The sequence below is a fragment of the Solenopsis invicta genome, chromosome 7 (assembly GCF_016802725.1).
Source record: "Solenopsis invicta isolate M01_SB chromosome 7, UNIL_Sinv_3.0, whole genome shotgun sequence".
Taxonomy (NCBI): domain Eukaryota; kingdom Metazoa; phylum Arthropoda; class Insecta; order Hymenoptera; family Formicidae; genus Solenopsis; species Solenopsis invicta.
The window spans coordinates 18482429-18502799 of record NC_052670.1 but is presented as its reverse complement, the minus strand read 5'-3'; the positions used below and the strand labels follow the sequence as shown (position 1 = coordinate 18502799).

General features: G+C 43.3%; 1 protein-coding gene across 1 annotated transcript; it reads right to left on the bottom strand.

Moving 5' to 3' along the window:
• Positions 1-1117: 1117 nt before the first annotated feature.
• LOC105198615 lies at positions 1118-4850 on the bottom strand. The gene is made up of 4 exons (XM_011165385.1): positions 3851-4850; positions 2400-3748; positions 1999-2298; positions 1118-1456 (listed from the first exon to the last, which is right to left on the bottom strand). The coding sequence occupies exons 1-4, from the start codon at positions 4848-4850 to the stop codon at positions 1118-1120; spliced, it is 2988 nt and encodes a 995-aa protein (XP_011163687.1).
• Between the last annotated feature and the right edge of the window lie 15521 nt (positions 4851-20371).

Below are 20371 nucleotides of genomic sequence, written 5' to 3'. Positions count from 1 at the left end.
CACGTGTGTGAGTCATACCTACTCCCCCGCACCCACAATTCCCCTGCACACCTCCCCTCCCCTCGTTGCTCCTGGATTCGAACCATAGACATACTACTTATTTTGGTTTTTAAAATTTAAAGGGAAAAGCTAAAAATCGCTTTACACATGAGGACTGATTTTACCCCTTAAAACCGTATATTGATAGCAACTGATATTTTTTAAAATTATTTAATTATGTTACCTAAATGTATGTAAAATAACATAACTTTTGTTATTTTAGTGTTGGTGGTGCAGAAAAGAATTTTTGTCTACGTGTAAGATGTCCCTCTTTCTACACCTCTATTTTCTCGTTCGTTCTCTGCGGATCGCATCCGTCGTCCATCTTACAAAATGACTGCAACTATAACTATAGTAGCAACGCCTTCGACGCGAGCGTGCCCTCGCACGATACAGTAGCGCCATCCACCGTATCGATACGCATGGCGCGACCATCCCGCCGGCCTTGGAAAGCTTGTCCTTTTAATTCTGTTTTAATAGGGAGTACGCAAATCTGGTGGATCGCACGCTTAGTTATTCAGCTGGATGTTTTTACGCTGACAACGCGGACATAACCATCGCCTCCGATATGGGTTTCTGTAATACGAGCCATCCGTCATTTCAACGGTGGAAGATCTTTATCTCTTAATAAAACTAACGCTTCGACCTTAATATCATTATAATTGGGTTTTTGCAACTTATATCTATTTTGGAGTTGCGTGAGATATTCTCTTGACCATCCTTTCCAAAAGTTGTGTCTCATTTGTGACAATAATTGGAAGCGGGTCATCCAATTTGTAGGTATGTCTGTTAGGTCGGGCTCTGGGAACAAATTTAGCGGTTCACCGATAATGAAATGTCCTGGAGTGAGTACCTCAAAATCCTGAGGATCGCTTGATATTGGACATAACGGGCGGTAATTTAGCACCGCCTCAATCTGACTGGATATCGTGGTGAGTTCTTCGAATGTTAAAAGATTGTTACCAATAATCCGTTTTAAATGTATTTTCGTGGATTTTACGGTGGTTTTCCATAGCCCGTCCGTATGAGGTGAATGCGCCGGTATGAAACGCTACTGAATCGCTTGATCTGCTAAAAATCATTCAATAGTCTCGCGTTCCTGATCTATCATATTCGCAAGCGCCCTGAGCTCATTGTTCGCACCTATAAAATTAGTGCCGTTATCCGAGAATAGTTGCATGCAACGACCACGTCGCGCGATGAACCGTTTGAGCTCATTGAGAAATGCTGTAGTGGTTAAATCGCTGACTATCTCCAGATAGGTAGCCTTAGTTGCGAAGCATATAAAAATGCACAAATATGCCTTGACGGTTCTGTTTCGCGACAGTTTTATGGGAAACGGACCGGCGTAATCTACTCCTGAATTTATGAACGCTCTGCTTACGGTGACTCGAGATTTTGGCAAATCTCCCATGATCTGCGTTTGACAGCGCGGATGAATCCAAAAACACGCGATACAGTTTCGTAGTACTCGCCGAATCATTTGGCGTCCGGATATCGGCCAATATTTACAACGCAAGTGAGCGAGGAGCCCTTGGGCCGACATGCATTTCTTTAAGGTGAGCATTTCGGATAATTAGATCGGTGAGTATATGTTTAGAAGGTAGTATTATTGGGTGTTGCTTGGAACGGTTGATGTTCGCATGACGCAGTCTGCCTCCCACGCGTATAATTCCTGATTCGTCTAGAAACGGATTTAATGCAACGAGTTTGCCTTTGTTTAATATTCTGCAATTTACTTGAAGATCTGACATTTCGACGGTAAATTCATTTGACTGAACTACGCGTATTAGAATTAACATAGCTTGTTCTACTTCATTGATTGTTAACGGACCGACAACTCGTGTTGACTTTGTTAGGGCATTTGTTTTAAATCGCAGACACCACGCAACGCTTTAGACAAGACAGAGATGAGAATTTTTTAAATAATTCAAAGTCTAGCTGTATGCTATGAGATACCACTGTTTGTTTCCTAAGTTCTGGTATCTCATTAATGTTTGAGATAGATTCGGTCGGCCAATCATCTCGTCCTCTCGCCAGCCAAGGTGGTCCCGTCCACCATAGGGGCATATCTTTGAGATTTTGCAAAGTTGAACCTCTTGAAATAATATCGGCCGGGTTGTCTTTGGATCGTACATGCGACCACTGAGCTCCAGGTGCTATGCGCTGTATGGTTGCCACTCGATTAACGACGAAAGTTTGCAGTTCTCCGGGAGAACGTTTGATCCAGGATAACGTGATCGTGGAGTTGCTCCAGTACTGAATGCGATTGAATTTAATAGAAAGGGCTTGTTGTACAGTCTTTCTGAGATTGACTAATAATACCGCCCCGCATAATTCGAGTCGTGGTAGGGTGATACTTTTGAGAGGTGTAACCCTTGATTTTGCACACAACAATCTTGTAATTGTTTCTCCTGACTTGTTGGAGCTCCGTATGTAGATGCACTGTAGACTGCCTCTGACGCGTCACAGAACCCATGAAGTTCTATGATATGAGGTTCGTTGCAAATTATGCGTCTTGGAATCGATATGGACTCGATTTTTTCTAGTTGACTTAAGAATTGCATCCATTTCGTATGCAACTGAACGAAAAGAGATTCATCCCATCCTACCTTTAACTGCCAAAGTTGCTGCATTATGATTTTTGCGCTAATGAGTGTAGGACCCATCAGTCCTAGAGGATCATACATCTGAGCGATAATTGATAGTACTGACCGCTTTGTTGCACGTTGATTTCTGTTAGTGATGTTTATTCGGTATTGTAAACAATCGTCTTTCGTATTCCAGCAAATTCCCAGAGTTTTAGTTTCATGACTTAGCAATGTTTTAGTTTCTGAGGATCCACTGAATATTGTAGGTTTGTTAAAGTTCCATTTGTGTAGAGCGAAACCCGCTGATTGAAAAATTTTTGTCAACTCAGTTTTCAGCCGTATTAAGGAGTCCGGATCGTTTCCACCGGATATCAGGTCATCGACGTAAAAATCATTGCGAATAACATCACTAGTCCTGGGATAATTTTTTTGATTTTCGTTTGCCAGTTGGTGAAGACAACGAATAGCTAAGAATGGTGCACTGGCTAATCCGTAAGTCACAGTGTTAAGGCGATATTCCTTAATTTGTTCGTTTGTGTTTGGTCGCCATACAATTCGTTGCAAATCTCGTTGGTTGTCCTGTAGTAGAATTTGTCTGTACATCTGCTTAATATCTGCCGTAATCACGAATTGATGTTGGCAAAATCTATGTATAATGGAGAATAGGTTCTCTTGAATAGTTGGTCCAACATGAAGTATGTCGTTAAGAGACACACCTGATGTTGTAGGACACGAGGCGTCGAACACGACTCGGAGTTTCGTGATCAGGCTGTCGTCTTTCCAAACTCCGTGATGCGGTAAATAATTAATAGTTCCGTTTGTCCCTTGATTTATGACTTCGGACATGTGACCTAACTCTTGATATTCTCGCATGAAGTTAGTGTACTGCACTTTCAATTCAGGAGATGAGACAAATTTTTGCTCTAATCCCTTTAGACGTTTAATGGCTATTTTTTGTGACTGTCCAAGATGTTCCACCTTGTCACGTAATGGCAACCGGACCTCAAAGCGTCCTTCTGCATTGCGTCGATGCCTCTTCACGAATTCATCTTCGCAAATTTGCTCTGTTTCTGATAAGTTAGCGTGGAGACTGCCTTCTTCGACTTGCCAGAATCGTTCTAACAGCGTTTTGATCTTATCGCTGTTTGAAAAAAAACAGACTGACGCCGTTGACGGTTACCTCGGATTTTGAAGGCTGAGTGGTCCCGCGATGATTCAACCTAGCTTGGTTTTTTGTGCGACTGGTTGATTTCTTCCGAGTTTGATTTGTCCAACGCACAACAAGTCCCAGAATATGGAACTTCCCAACAATACGTCGATACTTCCGGGCTTGTAAAATAATGGATCAGCTAATGTAATACTGTCTGGTATCTGTAAATGGCGTTTGTCAATTTCAGATAGAGGAAGATTCGTGGTAATCTTTGGCAATACTGAAAACTTGAGTTTAACTTTAAACCCGTTAAATTTAGATTGAATCGTTGCGCGTGTATCTGTGAATGCCGCGGTTTGCGTGTCGTCGACGCCGCGTATTGCTAAATAATTCCTCCGCTGAGGAAGACTTAATTGCTCGCAAAGATCTCTCGTCATGAAGTTTGACTGAGATCCGGGATCAAGAAACGCTCGACATTCTTGAAATTCTCCGTCGTTATCTTGAATTTTGATGATTGCTGTTGCTAGCAGTCTTCTATCGGCGATAGGAACTGCAGGATGAGTTACACTCGTCGTTTGCTCTGTCGGTGGTTTTTGCTCGACGGTTGTCGCTCTTTGATTGTTACTCTCGGAATCTGTATCCTCGCCTCTAGGGATGTGCAACAACGTATTGTGCTTCTTATGACAAATTCGGCAAGTACCGAATTTACATGCTTCGATGGAATGGCCCACCTTGAAACAGTTCAGACACACTTTTAAGCGTTTTATTTTTTTAATTCTATCTTGCGGCGCTAAATTGAGAAAAGTTGGACAATAATATGCCCGATGCTTTCTTTCCTTACATGTTAGACATTTTTCCGGTTTTACCTCAGACGTGACTGCGGCCACCGATTTTTTATTTGTATAAGTTAATTTAATGTCGCCGGTTGACAGTGAATATTTGGTCTGTTTTGATTTATCAAGTTGCAATGTCTCTAACATAATACACATTGGTTGTGAAATCGATAAACTACGCATATGTTGCAACTTCTCTTGCGGACCTTTTGGTTTCCCACTCACGCTTGGCAGCATTGTCAAATTAAATGAACAAGGATTGTGCCCCATTGGTCTGTAGGCTGACCAAGTTTTCTTAAAGCACGAACATGCTTTTTGGTGTGATCTAATAATTGACGTAATCCCGTATGAGATTCTTTCTGCAATGCTGAAAATTCAACCAATGCCTGCACGTGATGGACCAAAACACGTTTGTTTTCGAAACGGTTTTCTAGAATATTCCATGCGACGTCGTAATTGCCCGCGGACAATTCCATGGATCCCAGAATTTCCGCGGCCACGCCCTCGAGTGCTAATCGCAAATAATAAAGTTTTTTAATTTCCGACAAATTTGTATTCTCATCAATGACCGCTTTGAATGTATTGCGGCAATTAGGCCATTGATCATAGGATCCATCGAATGTGGGCAAATTAATTGGCGGTAACTTTATCCGATCTACCGAATTACTTGCGTTACCGTTGTCGTGATAATCTGCACCGCGATTTTCTAGTACTGCACTTTGCGCTCTGCTGTGTCGCGCGATGAGAGCCTTTGCAGCTGCAGCTGCTGCATAATATTCCGACTCGAAAGTTTCTCTTTTACCGTCGTCTTCAAATTCGGCATTCAACTCTTCGAGTGAGTCTTGCGTTTGGCGAAAATCATCCCACGCATGCTCTATTGTAGCTAATCTAACCTCAATTTCTTCAATTTGATGGGCTTGTGCATCGAATACTCTAATCCAATTACGCGCACGTGTCAATTGTGCCTTGATCGTTCCACGCCTTTTCACGAGTTTTTTTTATCTCCGTCATGATGCTATACGTTATGACGCGAGTCTACCTGAAGGGCGAAACAATGGCTAAAACGCTTGAAGATACTTAGTTTTGAATGTGTGTTGAGGCTGGAAAACTCTAGATCACTGCCAGCTCGAATCTGCTTGGTGATTCTGGTTCGTTCTCCTAACCTCCTTGTAGGAGATTGCAAGATCTCTGTTGTCAACGCAACCTTTCCGAATTGACGATGTCTCCGTCTGCCTCGTTGTTGTGGTCACGCCCTTTGTCTCACACGGCGGCTTCGATACTTTGTCCGTAGTCGACGAACTGCACGTGCTTGAGATTTCCGTCTTGAATATTGCTTTCTCGATTTTTACCGGCTTGTCGCTATCCGGCTCGAAGGATCATTTGGTGGTGCAGAAAAGAATTTTTGTCTACGTGTAAGATGTCCCTCTTTCTACACCTCTATTTTCTCGTTCGTTCTCTGCGGATCGCATCCGTCGTCCATCTTACAAAATGATTGCAGCTATAGTTGTAACGATGCACCTCCGCATCGTTCCCCCTGGGGCCACGAACCGCTCCCCTGTCTGGCCGAACACCCGCCGGACAGACGAACAGGCGCTACGCGCCGATAAACGCCTCACACACGCGCGCGCGAACGGTCCGACAAGCGCGCCGTTAAACGCCCGAAGTCCGCGCTCACGCGCACGGATTCGCACGCTCCTGGCGTTGGAGCGACAGAGAGGCGTACGCTCAAGCGAGAGCGCGATACCGGACCGATCTCGGAGCAGCGGGGATGCTGTATTCCGAGGAGAACCGAACTCCACTCGAACATCCCCGACTCTCCGAGATCGGGGTATAAAAGGCGGACGATCTCACAGAGAGATCGACTCTTCTCCGATCCAGCCTCCGAGCCAGACCCAGGAAATCCGTGTGGTAGAGTGAGCTCTGTCACCGCCGAGAGATCTCGGCGATTTCCGATCCCGCTTTCCCGGCACCTAGGGAATCCGAGTGGTAGAGCGAGCTCTGCCATCGTTGAGAGATCTCAACAATTCCCTCAAACCCATCTCCGTCCGAGAGTCCGCGGTAACGACTGCCACCCAGGGGGTAGAGAGATCTCTGCCTCCATCGAGAGATCTCGAGGCAGCCGGCACCGACTCACGTCGGGGATTCCCTACTAAGGGAATCCCGCCGCGCACCTGTCGCGAATTCGCGGAACACCGGCGCGGCTTCTAACGTAGGGCGTCCCGACCCGCGCGCGTCGCGGATCGACAAGGCCGGCGGCGACGTAAATACCGTGGAATCCTCGCGACGACACCAAACCAAGCGTGAGCGAGACCGCGCTATCGTGCGCTCTCTCATACCGGCCGCGGGCCGAGTGCGAGCGACCGAGAGAATGTAAATAGATCCCCGTTCTGTAAATACCGCGTCTTATTATTGTGAAATCGCGTCACGTACCGTCGCGGGTACACCTCGTGTATCCCCGAACTACGTGCGCATATTATCAGCATTATATCTCAAATAAAGTAGTTTCTCATTAAACGCACGTCCGATCTCGGAATTAATTAACCCGGCAACCTTCCTTCGAGCCCTGGCTTTCCTGAGCTCGTCCGCGCTCGGACAAAACACAGGTTGTTACATAATTATAGTAGCAACGCCTTCGGCGCGAGCGTGCCCTCGCACGATACAGTAGCGCCATCCACCGTATCGATATGCATGGCGCGACCAAGTGTCCTAATAAGAGTGGATCTGCATACTATAATTACAAAGGGGCTCATAGCATTGTACTATTAGCAATGTACGATGCAAATTACATATTTTTCTTAATAGATATTGGAGCTTCTAGTAAATAAAGTGATGGAGGAATATTTAAATAGTCAGTACTTGGCCAAAAGTTGGAAGCTAATGCAATAGATTTGCCATCACCTAAGCTACTCTAGGAAGATGGACTTGATTTGCGATACGTTAACGTAACCGATGAAGCATTTTCCTTGACTTTTTATTTGCTTTGACCATATTCGGGAAAGGATGGGTTTTTTATAGAACAATGAATTTACAACTACCGACTAAGCCGAGCTAGAAGGATGACCAAGAATTCATTTAGAATACTAGTTAGCTAATGAAGAATTTTCAAAAGAAATATTTTAGAATTAGTAAAAAATATGATTAAGATAGTACAGGCAACAATTTGTTTGCATAATTTTTTACGAATAAGTAATATCAATAACACAGGAAATTATGAAAGTCAGGAATTGATTGATTGTGAAGATGAAAATCATAATATTATATCTGGAGAATAAAGATATACAGTTACAAATAACAGACAACCCCGATCAAACAACGCTACCGCCCGCGTAACCCGGCAATGCACACCATCATCGACGCCGAGGTCGATCGAATGCTACGGGAGGGAGTGATTGAACCATCCCACAGCGCTTGGAGCTCCCCGATCGTAATCGTCAAGAAAAAAGACGGCAAACATAGGTTTTGCATTGACTTCCGCCGCGTTAACGAAGTCACGGAACCGGACGCGTACCCGCTGCCGCAGATCCCCGCGACTCTAGACAAACTACGCGGCGCACGATACTTCAGCACGCTCGATCTGGAGAGCGGCTACTGGCAAGTGCCACTGTCCGCAGCTAGCCGGCCGATTACCGCGTTTACTGTCCCGGGGCGCGGGCTGATGCAGTTCCGAGTGATGCCGTTCGGCTTGCACTCCGCACCCGCTACCTTTCAACGCTTACTCGATACCGTACTGGGACCCGAACTAGAACCGCATGTATTCGTCTACCTCGACGATATCATCATCGCCAGCCGCACTTTTGACGAGCACCTCGACACGCTTCGCGAGGTATTCCGCCGCTTACGCGACGCTCACCTCCGCCTGAACCCGGACAAGTGCAAATTTTGCGTAAATCGCATCAAGTACTTGGGCCACGTGGTCGACCGCACCGGCATACGAACCGACCCTGAGAAGACCGACGCGATCGTGAGATGGCCGACACCGCAAAATGTGCGCCAAGTGCGGCAATTCATCGGCCTCGCCTCCTGGTATAGGCGATTCATAAAAAACTTTGCCATCCTCGCGACCCCGCTGACCGCGCTAACTAAGAAAAACGCCCCCTGGACGTGGGGGGAAGACGAACAGCAAGCGTTCGAAGGTCTTAAGACCACGCTGACTACCGCGCCGGTCCTCGCATGCCCCGACTTTGAGAGGCAGTTCGTCTTGCAAACAGACGCAAGCGCTACGGGGCTGGGGGCCGTGCTCACGCAGTACTTTCCGGAAGGCGAGCGAGTTATCACGTACGCCAGCCGTACCTTGAACTCCGCCGAGCGGAATTATAGCGCGACGGAACTCGAGTGCCTGGCCGTGCTATGGGGCATCCGAAGGATGCGCGACTATTTGGAGGGGTACCGGTTCAAGGTGATTACCGATCACCAGTCACTGAAATGGCTGCAGAAGTTAGACTCACCGGCCGGCCGCCTCGACCGGTGGGCATTCGAACTGCAGCAATATGACTTTGAGGTGCAGTACCGAAAGGGCTCCCTGAACAAAGTCGCCGACGCGCTATTCCGCCGAGGCAACGTAAACGCCGTCGCGCAACCGCGATGCACCTGGTTCCGACGGATGTGGCAACGCGTCGACACAGCGCCCCAGACCGTACCGGACTATCGTATCGAAGGGGACCGCCTGCTCCGCCACTTATTGCACAGCCTCGACCTGAGCGATATCCCTCCAGACGCGCAATGGAAAGAATGCGTACCGAAAGAAAACCGGGAGGAGATTCTACGCCGCTACCATGACGCGCCTACCGCGGGGCACTTCGGTATCGCGAAAACAATAGCCCGAATCGCCGCACGCTATTACTGGCCGGGAATGTTCCGGGACATTGCTCGGCCCGTACGGCAATGTCCGCAATGCCTCGCATACAAGGCAGAGCAACAGCGACCGGCTGGCCTCCTCCACCCGACCGCAGTAACCAGGCCGTGGCAACAAGTCGCCATCGACCTCGTAGGACCGCTGCCACGATCCACGGGGGGGCATATCTGGCTCTTCACCATGCAGGACCGTTTCACGAAGTGGCTCGAAATGCGCGCGCTCCGGCGAGCCACCGCGGCAAACGTTACCCGCGCGCTTACCGAGGCGATTATTCTTCGGCACGGCTGCCCGGAAGAAGTACTATCCGATAACGGCACGCAACTCCGCTCCGCGCTCCTCACGCAGCTCCTACGCGACCTACAAATCCGCCACCGACTAACGCCGGCGTATGCACCGCATTGTAACCCGGTCGAACGGACCAACCGCACGGTGAAAACTATGATCGCGCAATACGTCCAGAAACGGCACCGGCGGTGGGACGAACATTTACACGAGCTTCAGTTCGCCTACAACACGGCAACCCAAGACGCAACCGGGCATACGCCGGCGTTCCTGAATCACGGCCGCGAGCTACGGCGACCCGAGGAGCTCGCGAACGCGGATCACGCCGATACGTCGTGCGCGCTGCAGAAACGGCTCCGAGAAACGTACGAGCTTGTGCGCATACGATTAGCGCGAGCATTCCAGCGCCAGGAGCGCTATTATAACTTACGGCGTAGGAATTGGGCACCGAGAGTCGGGGAGCGGGTATGGAAGCGCGACCACTCCCTCTCCCGACGCGCGGACGCGTTTAACGCCAAACTTGCGCCGAAGTACGTTGGACCGTTCGAAATTCGGCGAATCATATCACCGGTCATCGTCGATCTCCGCGACGACCGGGGGAAGTGGTACCGTCACGTCCACATACAGGACCTCAAGCTGGCTCCCCCCCCGGACTCCGACGACGAGAATGACAGCGCCGATACCGGCACCGAGAGCGACTGAGAAAGGCGCACCTAGGAAAACAAAAACACGAGGCACCTACGTCCGGACAACGCTTCGCCCGACGAAAATTCGGAACGATCGCTCACTTTGCGGGAAACTGCGCGATGGAGCACAGCGGCGCAGAATTACTCCAAGCCATCGACGACCTCCTGGGGGAGGCCGACGTCGAGCACTACGATCCCGAACGGCCTGGATTGGACGGGTTATCCGGACGACCGAAACCCTCCACCAGCAGGGAGACCGAACCACCACCGCAACGCTCCGCCGCAATCGCTGGCATGCGAAACGGACAACTCCGGCAGCCATCCGATCGCCGAAACAGGGCCAAACAGACATGGCTGACGATGTCACCGCTGCCGCCGCCCCAACGACCGCCGCCGTTGAGGGAGCCCCCGACCAGACCCAGACCAACTCTGGACCCGCTCCGGGTAATGGGCCCGCTGCCTCCACCACCAATACCGGTGGAGGTAGAACCCGGCATAACTGTCGAAGTACCGCACTTCGCGGTACACGTCAGCCGACAGTACAAGCCCCGGCTAGGGAACCGCAGGTGGCATCTGCGGTTCAACGGAAACGGCCAACTACGCTCCTGTAAGGAGAAGTCGCAACACCAGCCCGAGCGACTCGACCAAGGCCCCTAGATTCAGGCCTCCTTGGGAAGGGGGTGTTGTAACGATGCACCTCCGCATCGTTCCCCCTGGGGCCACGAACCGCTCCCCTGTCCGGCCGAACACCCGCCGGACAGACGAACAGGCGCTACGCGCCGATAAACGCCTCACACACGCGCGCGCGAACGGTCCGACAAGCGCGACGTTAAACGCCCGAAGTCCGCGCTCACGCGCACGGATTCGCACGCTCCTGGCGTTGGAGCGACAGAGAGGCGTACGCTCAAGCGAAAGCGCGATACCGGACCGATCTCGGAGCAGCGGGGATGCTGTATTTCGAGGAGAACCGAACTCCACTCGAACATCCCCGACTCTCCGAGATCGGAGTATAAGAGGCGGACGATCTCACAGAGAGATCGACTCTTCTCTGGTCCAGCCTCCGAGCCAGACCCAGGAAATCCGCGTGGTTGAGCGAGCTCTGCCACCGTTGAGAGATCTCAACGATTCCCTCAAACCCATCTCCGTCCGAGAGTCCGCGGTAACGACTGCCACCCAGGGGGTAGAGAGATCTCTGCCTCTATCGAGAGATCTCGAGGCAGCCGGCACCGACTCACGTCGGGGATTCCCTACTAAGGGAATCCCGCCGCGCACCTGTCGCGAATTCGCGGAACACCGGCGCGGCTTCTAACGTAGGGCGTCCCGACCCGCACGCGTCGCGGATCGACAAGGCCGGCGGCGACGTAAACACCGTGGAATCCTCGCGACGACACCGAACCAAGCGTGAGCGAGACCGCGCTATCGTGCGCTCTCTCATACCGGCCGCGGGCCGAGTGCGAGCGACCGAGAGAATGTAAATAGATCCCCGTTCTGTAAATACCGCGTCTTATTATTGTGAAATCGCGTCACCGTACCGTCGCGGGTACACCTCGTGTATCCCCGAACTAGGTGCGCATATTATCAGCATTATATCTCAAATAAAGTAGTTTCTCATTAAACGCACGTCCGATCTCGGAATTAATTAACCCGGCAACCTTCCTTCGAGCCCTGGCTTCCCCGAGCTCGTACGCGCTCGGACAAAACACAGGTTGTTACATAATTATAGTAGCAACGCCTTCGGCGCGAGCGTGCCCTCGCACGATACAGTAGCGCCATCCACCGTATCGATACGCATGGCGCGACCAAGTGTCCTAATAAGAGTGGATCTGCATACTATAATTACAAAGGGGCTCATAGCATTGTACTATTAGCAATGTACGATGCAAATTACATATTTTTCTTAATAGATATTGGAGCTTCTAGTAAATAAAGTGATGGAGGAATATTTAAATAGTCAGTACTTGGCCAAAAGTTGGAAGCTAATGCAATAGATTTGCCATCACCTAAGCTACTCTAGGAAGATGGACTTGATTTGCGATACGTTAACGTAACCGATGAAACATTTTCCTTGACTTTTTATTTGCTTTGACCATATTCGGGAAAGGATGGGTTTTCTATAGAACAATGAATTTACAACTACCGACTAAGCCGAGCTAGAAGGATGATCAAGAATTCATTTAGAATACTAGTTAGCTAATGAAGAATTTTCAAAAGAAATATTTTAGAATTAGTAAAAAATGTGATTAAGATAGTACAGGCAACAATTTGTTTGCATAATTTTTTACGAATATGTAATATCAATAACACAGGAAATTATGAAAGTCAGGAATTGATTGATTGTGAAGATGAAAATCATAATATTATATCTGGAGAATAAAGATATACAGTTACAAATAACAGCGCTATTAATGATATCCTGTGGAACAAATACAAATTCCCGTATTTCCTCTACTTTTAGAAACCATTTTTGCATTTATCTCAATGAAGAGGGTGCAATTTCTAAAGATTTATCAATAGTAGATCATTTAAACCAATATGAAACAGTGTTTTACTTTTGAATGTATTTTATCATTGAAACTAATTTGTATATATAAGAGGACGTAATTTTCTGAATAATTTTTTGAACTGAATTTCCTAATAAAATAAACATTTTATTGTGTGTTTAAACATATACATTGTGTTGTATTTCTCATTTAAGTATAAAATTTTATATTGTATTTAATAGAAATATGTGCTAATAATGCCGTCAAGAGATGGAAGACATTCAGAAACACCTAGGAAAACTATTGTCGAGAAACGGTTGCCAAGTGGCTTTGGTAGTTTTCAATCGAAAAAAGTGGCGCTTGGAAACCTAATGACATTTGTTCGCTATATTTATTTCAGTCTTCTAATTCAACATCGCAAAGTATTTGTAAAATGTGGCACATTACTTCGTTGCTTTTTTTTAGAAGATTTTTTAATTTTGCGCTATAATGATACCAAAGCTGTCAAACTCGGTGACCTGAGGCATTGATGGCAGATTTACAGACGGCAGTAGGACACTAATAGCTTCAGCCACACGATTGAGTGAATTTTTTAAATTTCTGTTGCAACTTCTACCTGTTAGGCATAAATTAAAAAAGTTTATTTTTGTAATTTATGTAAATTAGAAAAATAATATTTGTATATCTTTTATTAAAGAATAGCTGCTTTGATCAATACGTCTCCTGAGTTAAGTGAATAAGAATGCTTATTTGTTTGTGAACTATTTGACGTATCTTCTTCGGAAAAAGACTGTTGCTGGGTTTTGTTTGACACTGTTCGGTAAAATGAAATATCTCAAATAATATTGTATACATTATCATTAATGCAAAAATTGATATGAAGTGTACATACGCTGCATTTAACATTGTGTTGCGAACAAAAGTCATTTGTTCAAAAAAACGCCACTTTTCTCGCTTGGAAACTCTACCAGAGCCACTCGCAGTCGTTCCTTGGCAATGATTTTCATAAAGGTATCTCTTAAAGACTTCCACCTCTTGGCAGCATTATCAGCGCTTATTTCTCCTAAAATACAAAAGACTTAATAAATATCCATTTCAAATATAAATTGATTACAAAGATAAAGTACGTAATTTAATGTATTAACCATTTAATTCAGTGGAAATGTTCTACCACATTTGCTTAGCTAGCTTTCGTCCACATTGGGCAAGAGGCAATTGAAAGTTGTATAGTGGCTCACGTTTTCTCACTTCTTCAATCAATTTTTCATCCAAATCACCAGATTGGAAAGAATTAGTCATCTCAGAAGCTGGTTTAACTGATGTATTCGTCAATGTGCTTGGCTTAGCAACAATTCTTTCCGTATTTCCTGGTAGATCGCTCTCGCGAATTATGTCATCCTTTTCTATAAACAGTTATTGTTACACATATTGCAAATTATGTTTAATGTAATGTACAAATAACAAATTGTTGATAGATTCGTCCTGATACAATAATTTTACAAAAATTTTTCAGTAAGCGACACAATTGACACAGTGAATTATTTTATTTTTGTTGTTTGTTTATGTTAAACAAAGATGAAATGTTACACTATGCTTTTCCGTATCTCCTGTTGAAAAACGTCCAATATTTTTAACTTATATTAATACGCCGCGGAGAAGTCTCACGCTACACATTGATTTGATATAAGACACTATAGGATATCATATAAATATTCTACCCTAGTAGCATTTTCTGCAATTTTCTGCAGGACAGAATCTGCGTGCAGTTAATTGCAGTAGAATTGAGTCAGATGTGCAGAAAATTATTCCCAAAAGAGCCATGCTGGCAGATTGCTAGTAGACTGTTTTAATATTCGTGCACTGTACTTGTATATGAACTGTTTGCAGAAACTTGGTACAAATATTAAGCTATCTTGGAGCAGATTCTTCCCGCAACTGCAGTCTGTAAACAGTCTAGCAAAGTTCTTCAGCAGAATGACATAAGATTCTTTTAAAAGAAGTAACGTGCAGATCTTGTGCAAATATTGCATAAATATGATCAGCAGATTTCTGCAAGTTTCTTACAATCGAAATGACGCGCAGATCTTGTACAGATATTGTACAGATTTTGCTTAATTAGCTGCAGAAAGATTTGCTGCAAGGTTTATAACAATTTCGGAATGAAATGGATTTAACAAGTGAGTGCCACCGCTAGGTGCCTACGCCGCCGAAGATCTTCTCGTGAGTTGAGTGCGGCCATAGGCGTTATATCTAGGCGTCGCCGCGGGCGACTGTCCAGTTCATACTTCAGTGAGCTCTTATATATATGAGTTGCTTGAGACAAAAACTTGCTCTCATTTTTTTTTAATGATGTTTCTGTGGAACGCTGTTCCACATAAAATTTTATATTTTTACATGTAAATAACAATTTGTATTGTTATTTAATCTTGTACATAAATAAAATGTTTAATTCAAATTTAATCTTTTTTTAATTCATTTTAAGGCCATACTAAAATATTCTGGTGAAAGAATTTTACAAATCTTGCAGCAGATATATATACAAATTTCTTGCAAGAATTTGACTGCAGAATCTTTTAGGAAAATTGAACAGAATGAGGAAGCAGATCATAACGTCCTGTTGGCAGAATCTTTCAAAAATCTACTGCAAGATTTACAGCACATACATTCGAGTTTCTTGCAAGAATCTGCCAACAGATACGTGTAAGTTTCTTGCAAGAATTTGACTGCAGAATCTTTCAGAAGAATTAAACAGAATGAGGAAGCAGATCATAACGTCCTGCTGGCAGAATCTTTCAAGAATTTACTGCAAGATTTATAGTAGCCTTGCAGAAAATTGCTACTAGGGTAGACTATTCATAACATCATACAAATCTTTATACGATATTGTGATATTGTATCATATCGTGACAATATTATGACATTTGTACGATATCATGATATTTGTACGATATCATGTGCTGTCAAGCGAAATACCGTGTCTTTTAATTTAGTAATTCTAACCTTAAAATAAAAATTTTCATAAAATTAGTACTTTTAATGAAATAAACTTATCACATTGCGGTTAAAAATATTTTGTGTCATTGTTCACAATGACTTTTGGATATCCTACCACGTGATTAATGACATCCTTCTTGTTTACTATGTTTTCGCAAATTCCACATGTATTTACCAGCTGAAATCAAATATATTTTTTCAATACATTTATATATTAAAAGTATATAATTGAATTATGGTATATTATTGATTAATTTACTATTTACATCCAGTGAATCGTCCATTTTGCTTAATTTTGCGATTTTGTTCAGATTAGCAACAACACTTTAAACCACTTCGCGCGTGACGCCTGTGATGCTTAGAAGTTGAAAAATTCAAATTTCTAATTGTAGATGCAGAAAGCGCTTGACGCACGTTTCGAGCGTCAACTGACGCCCATGAAATTGCACCTTTACTCTCTTGAAAAACATATTATTATTACATGAAAATTCACCCAACTTTTATATGACAAAATATCTTTTATGTGTGTGTGTTATAATGTTACAAAATAATAAAATTTTTTTATTATAAATCTGCACGAATTTTGATATTTCCATGATACCGAGATGAATTATTGTATCATGTATTTCCTATAAACACATTTTTTTATTATAAACAGCAATAAATGTATTTATTATATTAATTATTTTATAACTAATTTTAAATCTTGCTATTAATATTAACGTGATGATTATATGACAAAATGTTCGCAATTATATTTTCCAAAAAAAGCTCTATACAAAAATATTTCTTGCACTAGGTACGAGGTGTGTTCAAAAAGTATCGCGAATTTTGAATTTTCGCGGGTTACGTATATTCGAATTTCGATCTTTTTGTGGCGTTATGTTGGTACTCATGTCTCTCACTTATGCCGACAAGCTCGGCCATTTTGAATGTTCACTTAATTGTTGACAGCTGCTTTGCTTGCACGTGTTTTGGATCGTCTTCGATTTTTACCTATTCAAAAAAATGGATCAAAGAACCTGTATCAAATTTTGTGTGAAAAACGAAATTAAGTGCGCGGATGCATTCCGAATGTTGACTGTGGCATACGGAGAAGCTACCTTGGACCGAAGCAACGTTTATCGGTGGTACAAAATGTTCTCAGAAGGCCGAGAAGATGTGAACGACGAAGAGCGTGCCGGACGCCCGAGCACTTCAACAACAGACGAAAAAATTAATGAAGTGGAGAAAATGGTATTGGCCAATCGTCGAATCACCGTTAGAGAAGTTGCTGAGGACCTAAACATATCGATTGGCTCGTGCCATTCGATTTTTATCAATGATTTGGGCATGAGACGGGTCGCCGCGAAATTCGTACCAAAATTGCTCAATTGCGACCAAAAACAGCATCGCATGAACATTGCTAATGAGATGTTGGACTCTGTCCGCGACGACCCAAATTTGCTCCAGAGGGTCATAACTGGTGACGAATCGTGGGTTTATGGTTATGACGTGGAAACCAAAGCTCAATCATCTCAATGGAAGCTGCCGCACGAACCAAGACCGAAAAAAGCGCGCCAAGTTCGGTCGAATGTGAAAGTTTTGCTGACAGTTTTCTTCGATTGCAGGGGCGTGGTGCATCATGAGTTCTTGCCACAGGGTAGAACGGTCAATAAGGAATATTACCTGCAAGTTATGCGCAATTTGCGCGAAGCAATCCGCCAGAAACGCCCGGATTTGTGGAAGAACAAAAATTGGCTTTTGCACCACGATAACGCCCCTGCTCACACATCGTTGCTTGTGCGCGACTTTTTGGCCAAAAACAACACACTAATGATGCCGCAGCCACCGTATTCCCCAGATCTGGCCCCCTGTGACTTTTTCTTGTTCCCTAAACTGAAGAGGCCCATGAAAGGACGACGTTACGCTACGCTTGACGAGATAAAGACGGCATCGAAGGAGGAGCTGAACAAGATAAAAAAAAAATGATTTTTTGAAGTGCTTCGAAGATTGGAAAAACCGTTGGCACAAGTGTATAATATCTCATGGGGATTACTTTGAAGGGGACAAAATAGATATTCATGAATAAATAAATAATTTTTGAAAAAACACAAAATTCGCGATACTTTTTGAACACACCTCGTATAGTATATCTTATTATAGCAGGGGCACCACATATGGAGCAGAGTCGTATTTCTTGAATATCCTTTTCAGAGAAACAAAAGATATACTAGATGTTTGTGGATTTAGAATATGGATAAACTTTGTGAGATCATTCAGTGATTGCGTTATGTTATTAAATTATGATATTAATTTACATTTGAGAAATAATATTATCAAATTACAATCTTTAACAAATGTGCAGCTCTCCGTGCAATCTTCTTCGTGATTTCGTAATCTTTATAAATATGTCTGGTTTAAAAGTGGATACATTGAGGAACGGTCGCCACATTTTAAAAATTCAATAGATTTTTGTTTCTCTGGAAAGGATATTCAGGAAAGACCATTTTGTTCTATATGTGGTGCATTTGCTATTAGGTGTAGTAAAAAGAAATCCATTATGGAATTGTCGAGTTTGACTGTCATGTAAGTACTGTTTCGATTGCTAAACGTTGCACAAAAAACCGTTTAGATCTACTTAAATAAAATTGGATACAAAAAAAACTCGATGTATGGGTGCCACACAAGTTAACGCAAAAAAACCTTATGGACCAAATTTCCATCTGCGAATTGCTGCTGAATCGCAATAAAATTGACCTATTTCTGAAGTGGATAGTTACTGGTGATGAAAAATGGGTTATTTACGACAACGTCAAGCGAAAACGGTCGTGGTCGAATTGCGGTGAGCCGGCACAATTTTGTCATATAAAAGTTGGGTAAATTTTTATAATAATAATATATTTTTGAAGAGAGTGAGGACGACATTTAAAATTCGAGCATTAAAAAATAGAAAATAGAATAGAGATTGGATTAGGACTATGGAGGAAACCATTATAACAAAAGCGCGTTATGATAATTTACCTCATAAAAGGTGGTGTGAAAATGATAACACTTTATCAATTTGTTAATAATTAATACTTTTTTAAAAAATTCTAAATGTTTTATTGCCAAGAAACAAAGTGTTACAACCCGATTTTAATAAAACTTTACATACATTTAGGTAACATAATTAGATAATTTCAGAAAATATTACTTGCTACTAATACATAGTTTTAAGGGATGAAATCAGTTCTCATGTGTAAAGCGATTTTTAGCTCTTCCCTTTGTATTTCGAAAATGATTCAAAATAATAAAAAAATGTTTTATACAAAATTTTCACAATAAAGTTACCTCTATTTATTCATGCCAATACCATTTTTTTAAGAATAATTCTTTAAACATTTTTTTAAAAATATTTTTTAAATAATTATTTTTTAAAAATCTTATTAAGGTGAATAAATAAAGATAATTTTACTGTAAATTTTTTGTATAAAACATTTTTTTAATATATCAAATAGTTTCCGAGATATAACGGATAAAGCTGAAAACCGCTATACACATAAGAGATGATTTTACTCCTTGAAACCGAATATGCGCTGTAACTGATAGTTTCTGAAATTATTAAATTATGTTACCTAAATGTGTAAAGTTTTATTATATTCGGAGTGTGACACCTCGAAACGTTTCTTTGTTAGTTAATGATGACAAAATAAGGAAGTGTACGTTGTTCTAATGTCTGTAATATTTTTATTTTTATAAGTTAATTAGTGGTAGTAAGCACATTCATTAACATGTCTTCAGTGATTTAATGAATTGTAATTTATTAAATTACTAATTAAGGTAAGTTTACATTTTAATTCCAATTTATTATAATGAAATAAATAATAAGTTGTTTACAATGTAAGATCATTGGTTGTAACATTTTACACATTAATGTAAAATAAATTTTTATATTCTAAAATGGTTGCGCACTTTCCTGGCGAGGAAGGCGTTTCAAATAGATTAAGTTAATTTTCAAGAGGATGAGGAGAAACGGAGACGATTAATACAACGCCCACGTAGTTAACAAAAATTATAACGCCTTATTAATATCTCGATCACTTCTTTCTCTCTTGAAGTCGCACAACACACACACACACACACACACACACACACACACACACACACACACACACACACACACACACACACCGCAAGGAAAATTCTCACCTGACGACCTGATCAGAGGGGAAAGCGCGAGGCGCGGGAGTATGCCTACCAAACAGCGCAACGTCCCGCGAGATGTAGACGAGAGTCTTAGATTCATTAACTATATGGAGTGGCTTCCTACGAGCAATTGTAATATTCGCATGAGGAGCTTGAGTAATATTTAAGGATGTGTATTTGCGGCAATATTCTACGCGAACATTCCGCCCGCCATCGCTCAAAGTATTAGATTCGAGCAATCGAACAACGATCGACTTGGTGTGGTCACCACAGTGCTTAGGAAAATTGAGTAGTTGC